We start from the raw sequence: 24,025 nt of genomic DNA on the forward strand, positions 1-24,025 counted from the left end.
ATTTTACAAATGGCCTCATTTAAATTGTCTGGCTCCCCCTTTTTATTTGGCTGAAAACCGAAATGCTCCCAAAGGGGCGAAGTAACATTTGGTTTTGATACTAGTGCAGCTGCCATTGTATCCTTCTCAACTGTTCTCCCAAGATGCGGTGATGGCGGTGGCTGGTTTTGTAGCGCGGTGAGCTTCTTGATATCACGATATTTCATTCGTGCGGGTATCGTGACAGCCCTATTAGTAAGAAGCTTAAGAAATAACAGTGTGGCTTAAGATTCTGGTGAAAGATGTGGAGTCATAACTGGAAAGTTCATGTTTACACCAATCCTTTCAAACACTCTTAAACTTGCTACCCTGCCCTTTTGGGACTGCTTAGGGGAAAATAACATCTAGCTACATCTTGCTAAAGAACATCACTTTTAACCAACTTGTTACAGATACTGCCCAATAAGTTTAGAGCTCTCAATGAATGTGTCAGCATTAAACAGCCTTTAGGAAAGAGGCCCATTCTGACTACAGGAGGATTCAGGAGTATCACACTTAGTTTCATAAAGCCCAAAAGCTGCAATAGAAAACTGAAATCACTATGCAGCTTTCTGAAATCTCAAGCAACTAGCTGCAACAAAATAATAAAGCAGAAAGGTTCTTTTTTTGTGTGTGTGTTTTGTGCACGCTATAGGAAAAAGCAGGTGGACAAAGAGTAAGAATGGAGGGTGGGTATATTTCATGGTGGGCCCTGTCTTGGCCTGGTCTTGCCTCTGTTTGGTTAAATTATGTGGAACTCATTTGACGTCTGCATTCAGTGTGTCAGGTATCCACTGCTATAATTATGCAATTATAAGCCTTTATTCTCTCACGTCCGTCTATACACCCCCCACCCCCCAGCGCTCGCTCTAGCAAAATGCCTCAATTAGATGTTTTTTTTTTTTTCTTTCATCTTGCCTCTCTACCAATGTGTTTCTTGTTTTTAATCGTTTATGTGTGGCTCCCAGGTCTAATGCACTTAATCTTACCTTGATTTTTATTTTTCTGCTTTGTGTAAATACCCGTTAGGTCAGGAAAGCCAAGCAGAAAGCTACTGTGGGAAGCTTTTCCCTTTTTTTTTAACCTCCTTAATCATAAATGTGTTTCAATTAATTCATTGTTATGCATGTGATTGTTGCTGGATTGTTTGTGTGGTAATAAGAGCAGCAATGTCTGCTGAAGGTGCTGCCATAAACACACAAACTAAAGAAACTACAAACAAAACTATCGCCTACTGCACCTGTTTTTTCTCGTGTCTATGATCTGTTGTCTTTCATGCGTCTCTGTTATAGATGGAGAAGCGTTTTTTTTTGTTTTTTTTTTCAAAGTTTGTTTTTTTTATGAAAGTGACTACAGGTTGTTTTAATTGGATCTGGAGCTGGGATTTATGTGTAAAGATGTGAACTCAGGGACGTGTGTTTCGGGGATGCTCATTTGGGCAGTGGGTAGCACCGCTGCCTTGCAGCAAAAGGTTGCGGGTTCGATTCCTGGCCCGTGGTCTTTCAGAAAATGGATGGATGGAGTGTGTTTGGCTTTCATTTAGAGCAGCTTGGTTTGTGTGTTCAGCATGTTTGTATGTAGGCACAGATTAAACATTCCTCTATCTGCTCGAATACCTCTTTCCTAACTTTGAGTTAATAGATAAAAAAAACTTTTCTTATATCTTAGATGGGATCTGTACTTGTATTTAGTTGTTACAAATTCCAATTTTTACATTAGCCTTATCGAAAACTAGATCAAAAATGTCTGCACTGATCCACCACCATGTATGAGGATAGAGGGTCTTCTCTCTGATCCCCTACTTTGATTGAAAGGCATCCCCAACTGATCCCTTCTTTGGCCTACACTGTTTAATTCCCACACTAATCACCCCAACCTTGCCTTAGCTGGGTATATGTAGTTGCCTAAGCAGCCTTCATTATGCCTCATCAACCTCCATTTTATTTTTAAACACACAAAAAAATTTTTTTTTTTTTTTTTAAAGGTATATTCTCTTGAAATTCCCTATTTAAACGACTCTGTTTAAGAAGTCTAGACTGGTCTGCATATCTGGCTCAACAGAAACGGTTGTTTAACCCTTTAAAGCCCGATCCGAGAATAAAACAAAACAGAAAATTACTTTTTTTTTGGTTTGAACTCCTTATTTGGCCTTTTAACAAAATATGTAAAACGAAAAAACAAATACATTTTTGATATTAATAATTTATTACTATGCGATAAGTCAAGATTTTTTTTTGTGTAGTCTTCTGCCCTCTGTTATCAGGTATATCTGATTGTGTACAATAGGATTTTGAGCAAAGTTTTTACCATTAAAGTATGCAAACGGTGTCAGACGCAAAACATTTCAGAAACCATATGTATCAAATATGATAAATTTGGCATTACAGGGTTAAAACTAACAAACTCCCAAAGATCAAATCCAAAATTGCTTTTCTTTATCTTGAGAAAGTCGCCTTTAAGTTCTGCTAAACATCTATTGTTGAAAAAAGTTTGTCTAATAAAGTTTGTTCCAGGTTCAGCAACAGCTTTTTTCTTGCTTCCATTAGACTGTTGAACTGTTGAAACTCTAATCCAGACTCTGCATCACACTTGTCAATATATTTGCACTACATGGATGTTTGTATCATAATTAATTTAAATAGAACACAAGTCAATGTTCTACTGCATTTTACTGCATTTTACACCACATTTATTTATTTGCACTGCACTCAACATTTCCATATCAATGCCTTTTGCACCATGACTTTAAACTGGTTTTTCTTTTCTCCATCACTGTTTACATTTTGATCACTGTTGCACTTTATAAATGATAAATGATGATGATATTCATTTCACTGCTGTAAGCTCTTCATTAACTGTTAAAAAGCTGTATGCATCGAAATTTCGTTTTGTATACATTCTGGGTATACAAGATGACAATAAAGTTGTCTTAGTTCAGATTGAGTTTGCTCCCCATCCTGGATCCACAGGTCAACCCCACAATCCTCCTCTACAAACTGGATTTTCTTTTATCCTCTTTGTTACTGGAGCTTAATTTGAGGCTCACCACTGCCAACTCTACTCCTTGTTGAACTGTCCTCCTCTCCATCCTATAAAACCCTTGTCGATGAACCGGTTGTATCTGCAGTCATCACTTAACCCTCCCAGCTTTAGACTCAGTGTATCTGTAGCTCATTTGGTCAGACTTCTTTCCAGTTTTCTACCTAAAGTTAACTGGAATCACTTCCAACAGACCCTAAAACTCACTACATTTATTCTACTCTCCTTTAAAGACTTCTTACAGTCAATAGTAGAACACCAATTCACTTGGTTTAAACCATTTGCCACTTTGATATATCTCACCATACAGATATATTATATGTATTTATTGTCTGTTATGCTTCTGGGCAGGTGTTTATGGTAAATGAGAATTTTATTTTCAACTATTCCCATTGTGTTAAGATTCCGATGGTTTTAAATCTTTCCTTTATAACTAAAAATAATTTATTAATATTTATTTGAGCAATATTGGAATACAGCTCTGAAATAGTCATTTGAGAGATCTCTAAAACCTTAATAGCAATATAACTCCATCCATCCATTTTCTGACACGCTTATCCCAGCTGGGGTTGAGAATTTTGTCCAGGGAGTGAAATTGAAACTGGTGTTTTATGGTATTCTCCCACAATCTACTGATAAACGATCGCATATACAGCTAAAAAAATACTTCTTCAAAATGTTTCTGCCTACAGTTAGAACTTGGATCTGGAAATGTAATCACACCCAGCTCAGGGCCACCTAGATGCATTCTTATAGCTGTAGCATTACAAACCGCTAACATTCTTTTTATCACCATGATACACATTCTGAGATTGAAGAGAAATATTTTCATAATCAGAAGTGCAGCTAACTTTGTTAATTCTTGAAACCTTCACACATTTTTTCTACTTAGCATATTGAACTTAAACTCAGGCTTTGATCATGGTTTAACTTTAAAAATCCCAATTCAAACTTTGGTGATGATTTATCAGATAAATCATAATAGCAAATACATGAAAATCATCCTAATCCTTCTATAAAATCATAGAAACTTGTGTTCATACATGCATCTTTTTTATGCAATGAGTTGGATGTTGCTGGGTAATACTTATCATTCACGAGAATGAGATTTTGTTTTCTAAAACTTTTTTTATGTTTTCACAAATTGTCAAAATTTCAAAATCTTTATCCTAAGGACTCTCATCAGTTTCACTTTCATGTGTGTTTTGACAGATGAAAAAAGTTTTGTGTATGTTTTAATTTATTCATTACAGGTTGGACCACTCGCTAATATTTTTGACTAGGAACAAGAGATGATCAAATGTGAAACAGACCAATAAAAAAATAAAAAATAAAACACTGAAATAGCCTCTTATTTTAGCATCAACGATCTTCTGTCAAACAGGCTCCAACTTTAACATAATTTGAGGCTAATGGTTAGCATGTCAGGGTTGGCCGGCTAAATTGTGAGAGTATTGTTGGCAAGACCTTTGTCAGTTTTGTCAACAGAACAGTTGGAGTACTACTTCCTTTCTTCCTTTTCAATAAGACTTTAAATTAGATAGACTGACTGAAAAACTAATAACACTCATTGCCCAGCATCATATCAGTTTTATGATATTAGAATAAATGTATTTTACGACTAAAACATGCTGAGAACAGTCAGAGAACTTTGACAAAAGTGTTAAGGGGTCTTAACTTATAGTTTACACCGTTATTTAAAGTAAAAATGTAAACTGTTCAGATGGCTGCTCACACTGAGCCTGGTTCTGCTGGAGGTTTCTTCCTGTTAAAAGGGAGTTTTTCCTCTCTACTGTCGCTACAAGCATGTTTAGTGTGAAGGACTGCCTTCGAGTTAATGAGTCGATGCAATCAACTGGTTTTCCTTAGCAAACTTTGAATAACTTTGACTGATCTGGTGAACTGTAAAGTGTCTTGAGATGACGTGTTGTGAATTGGCGCTATATAAATAAACTGAATTGAAATTGAATTAGATGATGTGCAGTTTGAAATAAATTAATTGTTTCTATCTGCATTGCATTATTGATGTAGCCTTTTTTTTTTTTTTTGATAAAGTAAAGAAGTTTTTATGGTTGATTCCACTTTGAGGATACAAATACATTCCTCACCGTTTTCAAACTCCTTCTGTTCAGAGCTGATCAAGACACCAGACAAAGACGGACTTAAAAATCAATCAGACAACCACTGCGAGCTCTTATGAGTGAGGGGGTGTGGACAGGGAGACAGGTGCACCGGTTTATTTTGAGTGAATGGAAGGAGGGAAGGAAGGAAGGAGGGATGGAGGCAGCAGCGGAGCAAAGGCGTTGATGACGATGGGTCTTATGGTCTGTCATTAGTTGGGCATTAATCCCCCCCCTCCTCCTCCTCTTTTAAACCCTTGGTAATGACAGAGCATAAGAAGCAGGGGGAGTTGGGAAGAATATGGGGTGATTGAGAGGGTTAGAACACAGCACCTGCCCAGGGTCGCTGCCTCACTCCAGGAGGTCCTAACTACTGCCGTTTTGGCTGTCCACTGCTCTGCCTGTGGCTGAGCAGCACGTTGACACACGTACACACTGAATAATCTGAAACGTAAAGCGAGACAGCAAGGCGGGACGTCAAGCCAGACGTGCACCTCTGTTTTCTTTGCTTGTCTTGGGCACTTTTTTTTATTTATTTATTTACAAACCTCCTTTTCTCTTCTTCAGAGTACTTTTGTTGTCAGATTGTTGGGCTGATTAGAACAGCTAAATGGAAGCAACAATTCTCAGCAAAATTTCCTCATTATGGCAAACTGCTTTTTTTTTTCTCCAGCCAACAGAAGTTTTTATCAATTTTTGTTGAACATATTTATTGACTAAACAAATTGCTACATAAACACATTTTATAAATGAGTAGTAGTAGTTGGCTGCCGCGTAAACATCTATTTTATTTTGTTTTTTGTCTTTTTGATTCAGAAACAGTGTTTTGTTCAACATTTACACCCAGTGTGCTTTTTAACATGGAACAAGTTGCAAATAAAGAATGACAGAATAGATATTTGTCACTTTTGCAGCTATGCACAAGTTTCCTTAGCAGTCTTAAAGGCTAGAAGTATTTTTAGTTTGCTCTTATTCTTATGAAATGATGGACAAGTTATTTTCCTTCTGTTTTTTGAAGGTAAAACATGCATAAATTGATTAATATTTAAATGACATGTTTTCTTTGGTTTTTACATCAAGGTTTAACTTAATTTTAACCACTAGTGTAAAGTCTGAACGCAAATACTTTAAATAAAATAAAAATGACTTTTCTTAACTTCTTCTTGGGGGATCTAGAGAAGGTTGACCACGTTGAAACAGAACTCTTTTTGTTAAACTGAGTCACGTTGAAACCGTAAACAACATTAAAACTGTTCTTTTTCTTTCTTTTGAAATCAGTATTTAGTGTCAGATATATGTTCTTTATTTATAAAGTGCCTACAGCTCCACAAATTGCGGACGTTCAGGTGGGAAATTTTTTTTATTTAGGTCCACGTAGCAAAGTTTTTCAGCTCCCTAGCAGATTATTGCTAACGCAGTTAAAATTGGATATATTAGACTCTCTTCTCCAGAATTTCACGAAACCCCCTGAAAGTTTGTAGAAACTCTGAATACATGTAACTGCTGAGGTATTTCCCCTACTGGATGGAAATCAAACAGATTTTTTTACCGTACAGGGATGGTTGGTGTGCGAGGACCAGGCCTGTCAGAACCGGACCAGGCGCCTGCCGATTGCCTTCTCCCGACACGGACCCATCTGCCCTGCCTGCACCCGGGCTACGCTCAGACCTGAGGTAAATCCACTAGCTTACACTCTCTCAGCTCTGCACTCCCCTGCTGGGTTGAATAAATTCACATTAGTATGAAGGTAGCAAGCAGTAAACCAAAACAAACGGCCTCTTTGCTCAGAAGCCGGGAGCTGAGGTTGAGTGAAATCCACTCTCTTGGGCGCTTTGTGTTCTGTAGATCTTTTCCAGAGGATGGTGCTATGGAGCTGCGCTCTGAAACCACCTCATGTATACCTCAGCTTATTAGTGTCACCTTTCATCATATGCATGACATAATATCCTCTTTGTCTTGCAGCGGGTGTGTGTCTGTGTTTGTGTGCCTCCATACTTCTGCCGAAGAGCTTGCTGCTAGTTCAGACATTAAAACCACCTGTCTGTGTAGCTCTGCTCTTATGAACACTTTGTTAGTTTGACCACTGGATTTGAGAAAAACACTCTTCCTTTCAATTTGAGCATGACATTTCTCTGTCCCACTCTCACTCTCCTTGTTTCCACCATCGCCTCTCTTAACTCTCTCCCTTTAGGGTCTTTTTTATAATATATATTTTTTTCTGCTCTGCTCCTGTGTGTCTCCCCCCATTCTGGCTGCTTTGCTCTGTCTGGCGATGTGGCGACAGGTTGTAAACCAGAAGGCCAATTTCTGCTGTCAGTGTAGCCACTTAGGCAGCCATTGCTGTGCCTGAGGGCCCTGGCACTTTAAACTGCAGGCTGAATACAACATTTAACTTTTCTCTGCTTGCTCATGCAACCTTTTTCTTTCCAAAATTTGCCGCCTGCCTTGATTTTGCTTCACTTTTAACTCGTCAGCCTTTGGACTGATCTTTATGTACATATTTGACAGAAAATGTGTGTATATTTAGGTTTGCTCTTGTCAAGATGGAAGATGTTTTTTATTATTATTATTTTGATAAATATAAAATGAACAATAAAATCTATCGGCTGTTTACCTAACACACAGTATAGGACCAGCAAATTAAGGCTTGTTTATCTCAAGTTTTTTAATGTTTTAATTTTTTTGTTGTTGTTTCTGTTCTAGAATTAGTTTTAAAGAAAAGATTTGATTTGATGTGATAAACCAACACTCCACTTTGGTACAAAGTAGTGGCAGTGTCATGCTGTGGGAGAGTAATTTATTTTTAGTTTAGGAGAGTTCCCAATATCATTGCTTACTACTGAACTTTTTAACACAATTTATCAAAACAATATTTTAGCTCATTCATCGTTGTATTAAATGACTAAGATAATGGGTTTTGGAGGTTTCCATATCTGCTATATGCTTCCATGTACCTCCAGCTGTGACAATGAGATGAGAGAATAAATAAACATCTACAATGCCTCATAGTAAAGTTTTAAGACACAGATTATTTGGTTTATTATTAAAATATTTCTGTAATCAGTATAAATTTTGAGTTTGACATTTAAATCAACATTTAGAGTTGATCATTTTCCTTTTTCTGCCTTTGATTTTATTCTCTTTGACTTGTTGTCGTCTTCAGCTGTTTAAAGCTCCAGTTTTTTTTTTTGTTTTTTTTTAACCAGGATTCACCTACACTGTGTGGACATGAGATATTTCATTTAAATTTTTTAATTATACCCTTAGGATCAAATTGATATTGACCATATAATTTATTTTCCAGACCGCTTTACAAACCTCAGTATCTGCAATACACACAGACAAGTTTTGCACTGGTTAAAATAAATACAGGAGCTCCTATATTAATTATCTGTAGAAAGTAGTCTTTTTAGCTGTGTGTGTTGCTATGATTTCTTATAAATCCAAGTTTTTAGTCTCTTTTGCTTTCCACATACAATAACACCAAAGTCTTAGTCTTCTGAGAATTTTATCCAGCATACAATAAACACCAGATTACTTTAAAGGGGTCATAGAATGATTATATATGGTATTTGGTGCTGGTCCTTAAGGTCTCTGAATAGTCTGTATATCAATTTCAGTGCATGACAAAAGTACAGGCTAGAACCAAATAAGGCACCATCTCCAAGTTTACGTCAACTCAGAGTTTCGTTTGGATTTGCCTTTTTATGGTGGAAGTTTAGAATTGTAAGATTTTCAAAGAAAGGAGGTGTCGATGGGGTTTGAACTTCTCTGTACGTTGATTTCACCCACTGAACTATCGTTATTCATCTATGACAATTTAACCTCAGTTTTGCATTCCATGACCCCTTTAAGAAAAGAGTAGATAAAAAGCCCGGCTCACGGTTTAGGAAACCAAACCGTTAAGAAATGTAACAGCGTCTATACTAAAAAGGCTGTCATGAAAGGAGGGATGGGTACCATTCATATTTAAACTGATGTCTGACACCTTAACAGCACCCAATTTTGGTATCATGCTAACATAATTCTAAACACTAGAATTATTTACCTTAAACAGAAAGAAGGTGGTGAGACGGCCGGCCCTCCCATGTTGATGGCTGCAGTTGAGTGGATAACCCCTCGGTTTCACTGGTTTTGGAAGTGGCTCATATGCTTTTTACAGACGCCATATTCCATGTTTTTAAAGCGGAGAGACTGCATGATTGAACTCTGATCACCTCAGGATTCCATCAACGCTCTATAGCAGTAGTAGTATAGTACTGGTAGGCTTTAAATAAAAGAATAAACTAGAAAAAGTCATTATTTTACCACTTTAATAGCCTGTTCTTTATTTAATCACCATACATTATCATGGGTAAGTTCAAATATTCATTTTTTCAGTTACTCTTTCCATTTACTAGTCGTCTGTATTGCAGCCGTCGATTAGCTGTGAAGATATTTTTTTTTAGCGGAGGGCATAGATACATTTTTTTTAACCTAGATTCATCTCACTGTAATCTTGGACTTAATCAAGATTAATTTAGATTTAAATTGCTCATTTGAATTCTACTAAAGCATTCATGATATGTGTGTACTACCCGAAATAATAAGTAAAACAAGTCTCTTAAGCCAGGTGCTGCATTAGATCAGGGACTCGTCTCCTGTTTCCAAAATTAATCACAAACTGCTTGAGAAAGCTTTTCTACTATGATAGCTGGTGATGAAAATAAATGTTTAATAAGTGTTTGTTCAGATAAACATGAATTCTGAACTGTAGGCCTACATAATAGATCACAATGATCATGATGAGCTCTATTTCTCCATTTTTCCACCAGTCACTCAGGCAGACCAACTTTGGGGTAACAACATTTAAAGATAATAATAAAATCTGTGGTCAGAATGTCTCTTGTGATGTCAAGATCCTAAGGTTTTCTAAAAATGTATCATGTGAAACTTTAGCTCTAGGAATGAAACGGGCTCAAAAAATACCAAAGAAGCTACATTTTCAAAAAGCTTCCCGCTTTACCCACATACAGCAAAACAACCATAAAGAAGCAAAGATAACGTTGTGGTAATCATTCATGGTGTTGTGGTATTATGAAATTTTAAATTACATAACATGGCCTAATTGCCTCTAGGTGGTACTTGAGACTGGAAGAGCTCCTGTAGTAAGCCTATTCTGCATTGCAAAAGGTGAAAACAGCTTTAGTCTTGTCAAGTTCTCCATTGGGAATCTTTTGAAAAAAATTAATTTTCCCTAAAGCAAACCTGCCACCTTAATAGCTACATCCATGTCAGCACGTCACGTTGATGAATATTGATTCGTTTTCACCCCCAGATATATATCCGTGCTAAAATATCAAGGTGAAAGTCATCATTACAATAGACCCAGCTCCCAACCCAACAGATTTCTGTCCTGCTGAAGAACCCTTAAACCGAATGCTCAAAGCCTAATTACTGAACTCATTCTGTGTTTCATATTTTCCAGGAAACATTTATATTATGGCTCTTCGTCAGCTAATATTGGCTGCTCAGTATATGGTAACACGGTTGTCTGAATCGAGCTGGTGCACAGAGAGTAATAGCCCAGCAGCATACATATTTAATTGGTGCTAATTATACGAAGCACTCAAGAGGTCATTCAGCGGCTGTTTGAGCTGGCGGTAGTCAGACGGCTCAAAGAAGGGAAGACCATGAAGAAGCTACCATTTTTCCAATCAAGCATCTGATTTCTATAATCCAAGTTTGGGTTATTGGAATCCTCCATCTGATTGTTAGGCTGTCTGATCTCTGGCTTCATTGATTTCTAATAGTGTATTCATAGACTATGAGTAAATATTAGCATCTTGGAGGACGATAGAGGATCTTCTCTATATGCTTCTGTTCAGAAACATTTCATCCGTCACTCCTTTGGTACGTTATCCATCCCTTTAGGTTCTGCCTCGTCCCTTTCCTCCATCCGTCTCTTCATCTCTATCTCTCTCTGCCTCATCCTTTCTCTCCTCCCTCCCTCTCTCTGGACACAGATTCAGAGCGTGATCTGATCTCCATGTAATGGGAGAGTAATAGGCACTCTGCCTTGATTGGTTGGTAATTTGGGGGAGTTATGCACAGGTGCAATTTGTAATATTTTCAGTAAATTAAATTTCTTTCTCTTCCTCTCTTGCTGCCTCTCTCTACCTCTCCCCTTTGCTTAATTCCTTTCTTCCGTCATCCAGTCTTAAATATCTCCCCTGGCTTTCCTTTTCTTCTCCCTTTTATTCCTTTGCTCCTTTCTTTTCATTTGTTTCCCTTTCTCCTTAGCTCTTACGCTCATTCTGTCTTCTCTTGGCACGTTCTTTTTCTCTCTCTCTCTCTTTCTCCTCCTCCCTCCCTGCCTCCCTCTTTTTCTCCCCTCGTTTTATTGATGTACGCTCAGGCGCCCATTAGAGCTCCCTTTTTCCCTCTAGTGGAAATTGCAGCATGTTAATTTTCACACAAATTACGGCAATAGCAGGTATCTCTATTTGATACATTATAGCGGGAGCAATCAGAGATAATTGAGTGCCTTTCAGAGGGAGACGGCTGCATTCACTGCCGGCTCAAAGCTGCCCCATTATCGCCTAATCGCTCTTTAAACACTGAATTTTGCCGAACAAAAATTCTTGTCATAATTTTGCTTAAGTGTATTTGGAAATCACAGTCCTTTGAGCGAGGATAATTGAAATCAAATCCCTTTCACTGGAGCTGACATTTCTACATTTCCCCCCAATTGAAATTAATTTCAAAAATTGAGCATGAATATCTTCAAATAGCAGGCAATTATGCCTTTCAATGGGGAGAAATTACCGGTGCTGAATCGTTTGAGGCTTGCGGGCGAGAGCACCAGTTAAATGCCTTTGTTTCCCGCCGTGTTTGCCTAGTAAAGATTTACATATATTGACTCATTATGGTGTCTTGTGAAGCTGATCGGCGTGACTACCACAACCGGCAATAATGCTCATCGCATCTGAAAAGCTCAAGAGTTTTAAAGCCTTGTGGCCTCACAGCTGAGGGGGGAGAAATGTATGTTTGTTTCTCTCCATCTTCCTCCCTCTCATTTTTTCTTTTTTTTTTTTTTTTTTAACCTGCAGCTGCAGTTCTGGAGGGCTAAGATTTTGCAGCTTTAGATTTTTTTTACTAGGCATGTTTGTAGGAAAAGCTGAAGAAGAGTATCGATGAAAAGGGTGCAGCCAGAGGTTGTGTTTGTGCTTGAATTGCCGAATGGTCTCAGTGAACCTTTCCGCCCGGCTCTGTGTGCAAAAAAAGTTTTAAAGGGGCAGTTTTGGTGCACGTCTACGTCCCTTTAAGATGAGCCAGGCGTGAATCTGTATAAGATTCTAAGAGAGTGAGTAAGCAGCCGGATAAGCTGATCGGGAAGGCCAGCTCTGTGATTGGATACCCCCTGGACTCAGTGCAGGAGGTTGGAAACAAAAGGATCATAACTAAATTAACATCTCTGTTGGATGTTTCCCACCCCACGCATGAAGCTGTTGCAGAACTGGAGAGCTCCTTCAGTGACAGACTGCTGCACCCTAAATACACCAATGAGCGTTATCACAGATCCTTCCTCCCAGCAGCTGGAAGACTCTAAAATCACCACTGTTCCCAACAACCTCAATAAGTTGATAGATTCATGCTGATTTTGTACAATTTCTATCTTAATCAGTTAAATAACATGCTGCTGTCATTTTGCACATCTCTGATGTTGCTGCTAAATTGAAATGTCCATAGCTGTATAATGGTTAATTTATTCTCCAGGTGGACAGTTTTATATTCTTAAAACACTTTACACAGTATTTTGTTGTTTATCTTTTAACTCTTCACTAGTATTTATATATTTCTAAAGTCCACATTTGTGTGACAACTTTTTCTAAACTATTTTTGCGGTTGTAAACACTAGAATTACCCAATTGTGGGACAATAAAGGGATTTTCTATTCTATTGCTGCATTCATTGGGCTTACTTTAAGATTTCATACTTCAGCTTATACTTCTGACTTTTAGTAAGGTTTTCCCCCTATAAGCTTGTTTATTGCAGGGGTTCCCAATACAGATCATATTCAGATATTAAATTAAATTAATAAACCAAAGCGGAGTCCTATTCAAAGTGTGGGTGTTAGAATAGATCAAAAGAAGCAGTGTGGGGAAATGGATGGAGCAGCATGCTAGCTGTTGCTGCCGGTATGGTGGGCATTGTTGTCCAGAGTTATTTTGAGGCTCTGCTCTTTATGTCAGGAGTCTAACAGGCTGTTTTTAGCTGGTTAATTTGTGGGTTTTATCTGTTTGGATACAGTCAGCCGTTGGCTGCTTAGCAAACTTGTTGCTAGCTCACCAACTAGACTTTTTAAGCTGTTTTAGCATAATAACAGGGCTACGTAGGTCTTCAGTCTCCACGCTACGCCTGCCTGTGTTATTTCCAAACAGCCGGGTTTGTATTTGTCTTTATGAGAGAGAAGACTAGGAAGGCCTCTTTCATTAATCCCAAACAGCGTTTCATTTCTCTGTTTTATGTTCTCAGAAATATTCCTAAACAGCCTAATTCGTTCTTTCTTGTAAACATGGGAAAATATGAAGTAACTTTATTTTTTAGCTAGATAGCTGGAAATGTACAGCAACAAGTAAGAGGCAATATTTTAGCTTTTTTTTAAGTGTACATTTTAAAACTTATATAGGTATAGTTTATTTTGGTAATTGGACCATGTAGGAATGGCTGTTTTTTGTTTTTCTTAGCGTGGTAGAAGCCATTTCATCAATGTTATTTAATCTACTTGATTTAAAGCCGTTTTTTTTGTGTTTCTTACCTTTTTTGCATGCTTTACATCCTACGCCTTCTGCTTCCTTCTCTTATTTGTCTGTGTTTTTGAGTCCTTACACAGGGTAAGGATGTGTACCTGTGTATTTAGGTTGGAGGGGGCGAGGGGGTGAGCGAGACAGAGATGCTAAAGGCAAAGGAGCAAAGGGGTGCAAAGTGTGGGGGGGGGGGTTCCGACACTCCCAAGAGAGAGGCAATTTCACAGCTGGTTTGCTCCTTAGGCAGTCAGGCTGAAAATGCTGCAGATTTGTGGAGCAAATTGAAATGGTGTCAGTGCGGGAACAAAGCGCCGAGCTGAATGACGAGGTAGAGGTGTGTGTGTGTCGGTGTGTGTGTGGAGCAGAGTGAGGTGGGGTTGCGGGGCTCTAAATTCAATAACAATCCTGTTACATTTTAGCCACACCTCTCTGACACCTGTCAGTCAATCAGTATGCAGCGAAGGACCCGCCCACAATCAGCAGTGTATTGTTCCAATGCTAGCTTCTGTGTGTGTGTGTGTGTGAGTGTTTTATGTTTCAAGAGGAAGAGGTGGCGCTCGGTGCTTGTGCCGACTGAGCTCGTTCAACCTTGGCAACCGTAACCGAGGCTCCATTATGGGATGTGCATGGTTTGGTTGTTGACTAGGCAGTGCATCAACGGTCAACAGCTGTGCGTGCCATGTGGGCAGCGATAGAAAGCCATTAAACACGCACACTCTCACACACACACCCTCTCTCACTTTCACACATAGTTTGCATTTAGCTGCATTAGATACTCTCACCACTTGATTATGCCACAGCAGTGAAAACTGAAATTACAATTATGCGTGTTGCCGATTGGCAGGTATAATGGGCTAACACACAAACCGGCTCGGCGTGCAGGAATTGTCAGGGGATTCTTCCTGGTGGTAATAATGAAGCACTCGGCGCACACCTGATGGCAGTGTGGGGTCGAGGCTTAGCGTGCCCTCTGCAGTGTAGCTGGGAAATGACGAGCCAATAACTGCAATTAAACATCCAGTATAATGGCTAATCAAATTGACAGCCTCGGCTGTTCGCATGCCTCTCTCACAATGGCTTATCACAACAAACTATTATGAGGGAGGGTGTATCAGGTCTGATCCCCTCTCTTCTTCCTCTCTCTCCCCTCTTCACTTCTGTTTTTGCTGTCTCTCAGGCCTTTCTCTCTCTCCTCTCCCGCTCTTCTCTGTTTCCCTCCCACTGCTATGTCTAGCTCATCCTCTCCGTCTCTTTCCCTCTCTCTCCCTTTGGCAGGCTGTCATGTGGCTCTGCTTAATTGCAGTGGAAATTAACAAAGCAAGCAAATTTGTTTTCTAGCTTTACTGTGTCACACAGAGGAAGGGGGATGTTAGCAGGGAGGGTTAGTCATTTGGGCGGGATGTGCCCTTACAGAATCTTGCAAACACATCTATTATTTATTCTTCATGCTTTTTTTTAGTCCTGTCATGATCTTGAATCCACTTTTAACTGCCTGAAACTAATAAATAGAATGAAAGATCATTGCTAGTGAGATAACTCTGCTTAATTAGTGTTTAACATATCAAAACATTTTGAATTTTATCATAAAGTTGTTTTATATGATGAGAGGATTGGTTGTCTAAGCAGCAACCAGGAAATTCAGATTAATGAATCTCTGTTGTCTTATTCAGTGTAGGATCCACTTGTTTATCGTTTTGTTCCAAGTCTTATACTCGATCACTTGAAGCGTATTAAAGTATCTGTCTTTTGCCTTTCAAGGTTCTTACATTGTCATTTAAAAAACTAGTGACTCAGTTTTGTTGGATTCAGAATTTTGTCTCAACATTTTAATTGTTTTTGCTTTCTAAGCTTACTTTATTTTGATTTAGGTTTGTGTGCTGTAACCTTGACATAAATTACATCTTAGCTAGTGTTTTTCCAACTTTTGTCTTTTTTTCAGTGCAGCAACAGGAAACCAAATAGCAATGATTCATTATTTTAGTCTTGGCCATCCCTCCATGGTCAGTTAAAACTAAAATTCCAATCGTGTTTCCAGTCAGTGAATGCATCAGGGCTAATTGGCGCATTGTCTGCAACACCCAGATACAGAAGTTCAAACTCAAAGTAGACTGAAAGGAAAAGTATTATCTATACCTAAAGCTGATACGTTCTATGTTAATCAATTAAAAAATATATATTTTTTTGTTGAGATCACTGAGTCCAGGACCGTCCATTTTTGCCCGAATATAGTAACACCCCACTCCTGACATCTTGCAGAAGTGACGTCACGGTACGGTAAGCCTAGCGCCATTCTCCCTGCTTTACAAGCCAAATCAATGGGAACTATGAGACACATCTGCAGTCAACAATTATTTCAAATTTTGAGAAGACTCGCGGAAGGTATCGTTAAACTAACAATGCCCACGTGAGAGAGAGAGAAGTACTGTGTATTTTGCTGCCACATTTAGTGGCATCCCTACTAATTCCTATAAAATAAGTATAACTGAGCTTATTTCAAATTTATGTTTTACATTTTTTAATCCAAATTTACGTAGTATCCATGACCTCCTGTTTGCCTTGTGTACAAATATAACACAAATGAGGAGAGACAGGAAAACATGCAGTTTAACTTTCATTGGACCTTCATAAGTTAAAGGCAGGAAAGACGATTCTTTGGTGGAAGATATGTCCGACGGCTGTTTGTGTATTTTTGAATCATGTGCATGCATCAGTGCCCCCTCCTTCGCTAAAGATCTCTATGCCAGAAGTAATTTTGTATTACGAAAAGTGCCAGTATTCACCGAGTCAGCAGGAAATCTCCATAAGATAAAGACGTCTCTGCCGGCGTTATCACTGCAAGTTATATTTAAAATTAGTTGCTGTCCTCTCGCTGCTGCTGCTACTAAAACCACAAAATTGAACATAATTTACCTTTGCAGCAGAAGTTTATGTAAAAGCAACAACAAAAAAAGCTGCAGCAGCAAACAAGCTTTGGTGTAATGGGGGCGTGCTAGTCAAACCTCGTATGAATTACGCTTAGAGCCTACGTAAATAAGATACTAGGGGCACGTATGCAAAATGTTTGACAAACAAGTAGCCAATGTGCTTTAGTCAGTAGGCAAAGTAGATTGGCTAATGTTTTGTAGTCACCATCATGGCCAGTTTATGGATGTTATTTATTTGTTTTTTGGAGGGAACCATATGTGCAAACATGCTAGCCCTCATTTAAGCCATTTTTAAACAATTCATCATTTAGGTAACACAGCTGGTCAGAAGAAGTGGCAGCTGGGAGGGAACAAAAATGGTTAAATAAGATGTGAGAATGGAAAAATCTGCAGTTTAACAAGAGATTGGAAAAGGGTAGACATTAAAAAGTGGGGGGGAAGCATCCAAAAGTTGAAAGAAGCAGCAAATTTTTGCTTTTTTGATTCAATATTCTAAATGAAAACAAAATATTAAACTTAGAAGGTAGATGTTCAGGTTTATTGAGGTGCTGCAATTGTTTTGGCCAGTGTTATTTTAACAATGTTGGTTTTCTCTTTGCAGTACTCGGAGAAGGCTCTGTACAACCAGCTCTGCTTCTACAGATACATCTTTGACTGGGACTACGCCATGGCCAAGGTTCTACAGTCTGACGAGAGAGGTAAGATTTTACGCACATCAGCTACTTTATCACTCTGATCCCAGCTTTATTACTTAACGTAAAACAATCCCTGCTTGCTTTTTGGGCTGTCTTTGTTCCTGTTCCTCTTTACTGGCTTTGGAGTGGAAATCAAGTTAGCCGAGGCGCTGAGAAACTTTGAATTTTAATAAGTTAACAATGCTTTCTCACACGTACAACATAGCATTAGCAATCAAAGTCTCAACATAAACCTTTTAGCCAGGCTGCACTTAAAATATTCACCAGTGATGTGACACACACACACTCGCCAGCGGCGGCAGCCAGGCATTGGTTATGGGGAGGGGGGGTTAAGGACATTCAGCTCCTCGAGTCGACAGCCCTAATTTAGGAGACGGATTCAATCACACACACATACAGAATGCAAAACGCTCCAATCACTGGAAGAAAGAAGGAGAGAGCCCTCCATCTCTCTCCCTCTACCCTCACTGTCCATCTCTGCTCCTTTCTCTGCGGTGCTCCCTCTCTCTTTCTTGTCTCTCTCTCTCTGCCTCTCTTGGACAGGCACTCGTTTGGCTGTGTTGATTGAAAACAGGTTTTAGATTTGGGGAAATGATAGGGCGAGTAATGGGCGCGCTGACGAAAGGATAGCCCTTCTCCTGTAATGGGACATGGAGCGTATATTTCCCCCCTTGGACTCAAATAGACGCTACTCCAACGATCCGGGTGCACTCAGTAGGCGTCAGCCGCAAGGCCTCTTTACCCACAGTTCTCCCTGATTGATGTCACTTGATTAGAAAGGGCCGCCGGGCCGAGTGATTTATTTATTTGATTAAATATTTATGTATGTATGTTATTTATGTATGTATGCCTGAGTCCCGTGAGTGCGGTGAGCTCAGGCCAAAGCGAGGCAGCAAAGGAGCCAGACGGCAGACTTAAATATAACGTGTAATCAACAGATGACCACTCAGAAAATGGAGCGAGCTGAAATAGAGGGATTGGGCCAGTGTAGAAAAAGAGGGGAGGTTGGGGGGTGCTAACATGATTATAGCCTCCATTTTTTGCTTTCTTTTATTTCCGTCTAGGCCCAGATGCAAGAAATCATCACCAATCAATTCCTCGACTTTCCTCTTTTCTTTAGGTTCTATTGTGCCGGTGATTTGTGGGCACTTCCTGCCTTTTTTTTTTTTTTTTTTTTTTTCTGTATGTGGATCACAGACCTATACAGTACATTTCTGTTGTTTTGGGCTACATAGGGAACATTACTGATTCATGGTTGTGAAGCAGTTTCTTGGATCTTAATCAGTAAAAGCCTGAGAGCTTCTACAGGAAATAAATAGAAAAAATGATCATTTTAATTGAGGTGCAGTGAGAAAATCAATCTAGAAACAAACAATTCCTGCACCCTACCAGACTAAACGAACTCACTCTTCAGTGAGGAAGCAGTTACAGCGATAAGAACTCAAACAAATCTGTTTCCATAATCTGTGAGGTTTTTAAAATCAAATCAGAGGAAGAACAACAGGGTTAAGAAGCTATTAAGGATGTCAGTTATTCATTCAGGCTGCTATAGCCCATCCGGTGCTGGTCATTCAGGTTTTTTTCTGAAAACATTTGTAAAACCCTCATATTCAGTTTATTTTAGTTTGATAATTTAGTTTTTTTTATGTGATAAAAAGAAAAATTGGATTAAATCCTTAAATAGTGTAATACTTCCTTTTGGCATTGTTTTTCTTTTAGTAGACAATAGGTTTAGCTAGAATAGGGGGTTTGGTCCGCTTCAGCAACTGCATCCTACCTTTAAACTCTGCTAAATAGCACAAAACTACAAAATACAATGTTTAATAAGTGGAAAACCAAAACGGTCAGTCCTCTAATCTCACTTACAAACTAGGTGGTTTTATTTCCCACACAATATGGAGAAAGCCACCCCTATAGATGGTGTCACGCTGCTTTAAAACATAGATTGAAGGTGTAATCCCTCCGTCCTGGGGAAGTAATACCCCACATTACTGCATTACACACCAAGGCGCCTCGTCGCTCAGATTACACTTCTACACACCTCACTTCAGGAGTAATAGTTAATCTCTCTATGGATGATTTAGGTAAACTCCTATAGATTGACTCAGTTGGCTGGAGGAACTATGTGGGAACTAGATTTGTGACAAATACTCCCCTGGAGGCTAACTTTGGGGCTGAAAATACATATAATCCGCTTCCATTACACCCATTGACTCTATTGTTTAGATCAGAATTGACAATTGAACAGTAGACGTTTCTCTTTGTTTTAACATTCTCGCCGGGCTGGAGACGGCTCATCCTTCCCTCTGTTATTACTCTATATTCTCCTGCGACTGTTGGTTTAACGCCGGTTTGGGCGGACGCTCCAGAGGTGGGGAATGACAGAGGGGTGATTACCAACATGAGGCCCTGCTGTCGGAGCACGGCGACTCTGATCAACACTGGAAACTGCTAGCTGGCTGGTAAAAGAGCTCAGTATTTCTACCTGCTCTCAATCTGTCACTCTCCACACTGGCCACACGCTAGATGCCTATATTTACATGTCGGAGGAATTACTTAAGAGTTGCCGGTTTTGGTGTTTTCAGAGGATTGATCTGAAAGAAAGCTGCGGCATTTATGTTCTGCTGTTAGCTCAAAGTAAATGTGTATCATGACTGTACCCGTCACTTTAGACAATATCTGGGATTTTCCACTGCAGGTAGCCATGATGCAGGCTCGGTGTATGTTTTCAACTGTGCATTGAACGTATATAATAAAAGACATTAATGGAAAATTGCACAGGCTGTGTGTGAGACACAAAGGAGCTCTGACTCAACGCAGATTGTAATTTTGCGCTGTGTTCTCTGCAGTGTTCGCGTGCATGCGTTCTGCAAGGCCGTCTTATCTACATGTACATTGCGTTTTTGTGCCTGATTGCTGCGACTGAGTAAAACATGGAGGTAATTTCACCCGCCACGGGAGATCTCTAATAGATTACAAAAAGAGGGGCGCGCGCACACAGTGAGATAGAGAGAGGAGAAACCCCAACGCCGTCCGTTCTTTAGCTGGGAACATCCCATATCAATGACTTTCAAATCATTTTGTATCTCCTTCCCTCTACTTCCTTTTTCCTCATCCTACTCCCCCCACCCTCTCCATCCTTTCCCCTAGGTCTCAGTCCTGAGTGTGGGCAGTATGATTGCGTGTGTGAGCAATAATGTAATTTCACCGCATTGATAAAATAAAAATTGTCCTTGAGCTGCGCCTTTCTAATGATCCAGCTTCCCTGCCACCTTACGGGTGCTCCACGTTCGCTCCTCCTCCCTTTTCTTCCTGCTCTGTCTTTTCTCTCCTCTTCTCCTATTTTCTTCCCTTCTCCATCTTCCACGCTCCCCCTCCCCTTTTTTTTCCCTCCGCTGATACAAAGCGGGGTGGCAAAATCCACGGGTGCGATTGTCAAATCAATTATTCATTCTGTGCAATTACACTCACACAAAGAAGTTTCCCCGTGCTCCGAGTAGTGATTAAATTAACTGCTATTCCAGCTGCCCGTCGCCACCAGCCTAATAGAATATTCATGGAGGCGGCCGACAGAATGGCCGATCTCCATTAACTTCATCATGCTCACTTAATTACAGGCTTGTTATTGTATTTACACCTAGTTAGAGCGTGCAGAGCCCCGATCTACTCGTGCCCGGCTCCACCGGAGTGTGCGGGAGTGTGTGACAACACCTAGTTAGTGCAGAGATAACCTCTGCTAGGCTCGCTGTGTGGGCCCACATGTGCTGGACTCAACATGAGGGCGTGGAAGGGGGAAACCAAGATCAGAAAACTGCTGGATTTTACTTTGCTTCATCATTTTACAGTGTTTGTAGGGGATTTTATAGAAACAGTTTTCCTACTGATGGTGAAACTATTGAACATGTGGACGGATATTTTTTTGGGTTTGCCCAAAGTTTTGTTGAAGGCCTCAAAACCTGCTATTCCCATTGTCTTCTGCTTAGAAACACATCAATCATGTTCTTGGAAAAGATAGTTTCTCACTCTGTTCTCTATTTTGTTGTCTAAAAGTTGAATCGCAGTTAAGGTTTAGATTATCCTCATCCTCTACCTCCTTTGTTTTCTTTATATTTTATCAAAACTAAACATCTATCAAAGAAAATAGTTGACATGTTTTTGAGGTAGTTTGGTCGTGGATCAATAAGGTGAACCAAAAAAAAAAAACTGCTTCAGCCACCGGTTCCAGTTTCTCTGTTGCCTTTTATTCAGCATTTCACTCTGACAAACAAAGTCTAAACAGAGAAACAAGAATAAAATTAATCTAATTTACAAACTCATCTACATATAGAAAGAGTCTGCAAAATAAACAATGTGATACAAGATAACTCAAAAAGTTACTTTAAAGAAAAACAAACAAAGCCTAACCCCAAAGGAAACCCTCTAAATGGTACAACCCAGCAAGGTAATGGATGACATCATCAGGTCAATTTAGTAGGAAATACTTAAACAAACAATGGTGAGTAAAAACAACTACCATGAATATACTTTGAAACATAATAAACAATTTCATCCAATAATCCAGAAGTAATAGCTTTAACCTAAACATAAATAGATGGAAACTACAGCATAATGCTAACACAAACAAACCCAGGATAGTAAGTGAAGCAAAGTTTAAACTAATGTTTAAATTTAAGCATTACAAATCAGAAGAAAGAATAAGGTACAAGTGGTAAACACAAACTGAACCACTTTGTCACAATGTTGTTCTGTCTTATAAGGCATAGAATAAAAACTGAATTGTTGGGTCGGCCCTACAGGGAAAGTGGACCAGAGAAATGTTGCTTGGTCCATCTGTTTTCACAGGTTCAGATAATTTACAGAAATCAATTTTATTTTTAGTGTTTCGGTTCTTTCTGCACAGAATGTTTTACTGTCCTGCTCTTCATTAAGTTCTAATTGTCGGATAGTAGCTGGTTAATTAGCCGAGCAATCTGCCGTCAGCAGCTCTACAGATGTGCCACGGTGTTGCGTTCACTGTCCTCTTCAGAGAGTTCGTTATTTAAAGCCTTGAGTTTTTCCAAACAGCTGCCATTTCACCTTTAGCCTGCTTGTTTGCAGTCAGCAGCAACAGGTGGGGGTAGTGCAGAGCTCTATATACAGTACCTTAGACCCAGAGAAAACTCATAATGTCACTTTAGCCCATTTAAGGGACTTAAGAAACTATTCCTGGTCACTTTTTTTAAACCCCTGTGTCCTTGATAGAGGTAACCGGGCCCATACCTGTCCACAGCATCACCCCCCCTCCCTTTCTTCTGCCTCTCTCTCCCTCAATAGAGGAGACTATTTATTTGAACCACACTCCCCACAGAGCCCCGACTTGCACACAGAGATCTCTCTCTCGTTCTTTTCTTCTCTGTGACTCTTAAATCATTCTTTTTATCTGTTCGCCACACAGTGATTGGGTTGGAAGAAGAAGAAGTGGGAGGGGAAGGGGAGAATTATTTTTCTTCTACCTTTCAGAAAATGATGACATGATTGCTTTCGCTTGATCATGCATCATCACCCCCTTTCTATTCCCCGGATAAATAGTCTCTCCCTGCCTCTCCTCTATCCCCTTGCCCCCCCACCCCCACCCCGTATCCCCGTCAAAATGAGGATTATCTGGTAATAGTTGCCGTTGGCGTTTTAAGTCAACCACACCATCTTTCACACATGGATGTGAGCACATGCATGTGTGATTACTGTTTGACTGGTGGATGTTTTTTAGCGGCTGAGTTACCAGGCTTTTTAAGTGTTTAACTACCTGCGCTGTTGTGTATATATTCTTTTAGTGTGTGGGTGTGTGTGGCCGGCATGTGTATCTAACCTTTGTTCCTCTGCGCTGTCAGTGGGCATGTATTTATCCAGTAGCCACTAATGCAGCAGACAGGAAGGACGAGAGAGGAGATATGGACATGGAGAGGGCAACTGGCCATATGGGCAACTTAGTGGATCGAAACTAAAACGGACCAATAGATTACAAAATGGAAAAAGTCTTTTCGGCAGGATGCTTTTCTTATTCCAATCAGATTTCTAAAGATAAGAGGATTAGGTTTTAAGCAAAGGTTTTCTGTGAATCAAAAACAAGTCCTTCAAGGAGGTGGATATCCAGCTACCTTCATTGGTTTCTTAGACAAACTTTGTTATTTTGTATATACAGTATATAAAATGACATTTTGATGCATACAGCTTTTCAACAGTGAATGAGCAGCTTAGCAGTGAAATGAACATTTCCATTTATGACGTGCAGCAGTGATCATGATTGTAAACAGTGGAGGAGAAAAGAAAAAACTGTTTAAAGTCATTGCAAAAGGCATTGGTATGGAAGGTTCAGTGCAGTGTAAATAAATACATGTGGTGCAAAATGCAGTAGAACATTGAGTTGTGTTCTATTTAAAGGGATAATGAAAAATCAGCCACGT

The 24,025-nt window shown here is 39.5% G+C and overlaps 1 protein-coding gene across 1 annotated transcript in view; it reads left to right on the forward strand.

Moving 5' to 3' along the window:
* pola1 (polymerase (DNA directed), alpha 1, catalytic subunit) overlaps window positions 1-17,641 on the forward strand; it is a 58,524-nt gene extending 40,883 nt beyond the window's left edge. The window contains exons 35-36 of the mRNA XM_015372933.1: window positions 6,734-6,850; window positions 17,492-17,641. Of these exons, the coding sequence (XP_015228419.1) occupies window positions 6,734-6,850; window positions 17,492-17,626 (252 nt within the window). The 3' untranslated portion in view covers window positions 17,627-17,641. The remainder of the gene's footprint in view (window positions 1-6,733; window positions 6,851-17,491) is intronic.
* Window positions 17,642-24,025: the final 6,384 nt, after the last annotated feature.

The sequence above is a fragment of the Cyprinodon variegatus genome, unplaced genomic scaffold, assembly GCF_000732505.1.
Source record: "Cyprinodon variegatus isolate N-32 unplaced genomic scaffold, C_variegatus-1.0 Scaffold78, whole genome shotgun sequence".
In the NCBI taxonomy this organism is placed as follows: Eukaryota; Metazoa; Chordata; class Actinopteri; order Cyprinodontiformes; family Cyprinodontidae; genus Cyprinodon; species Cyprinodon variegatus.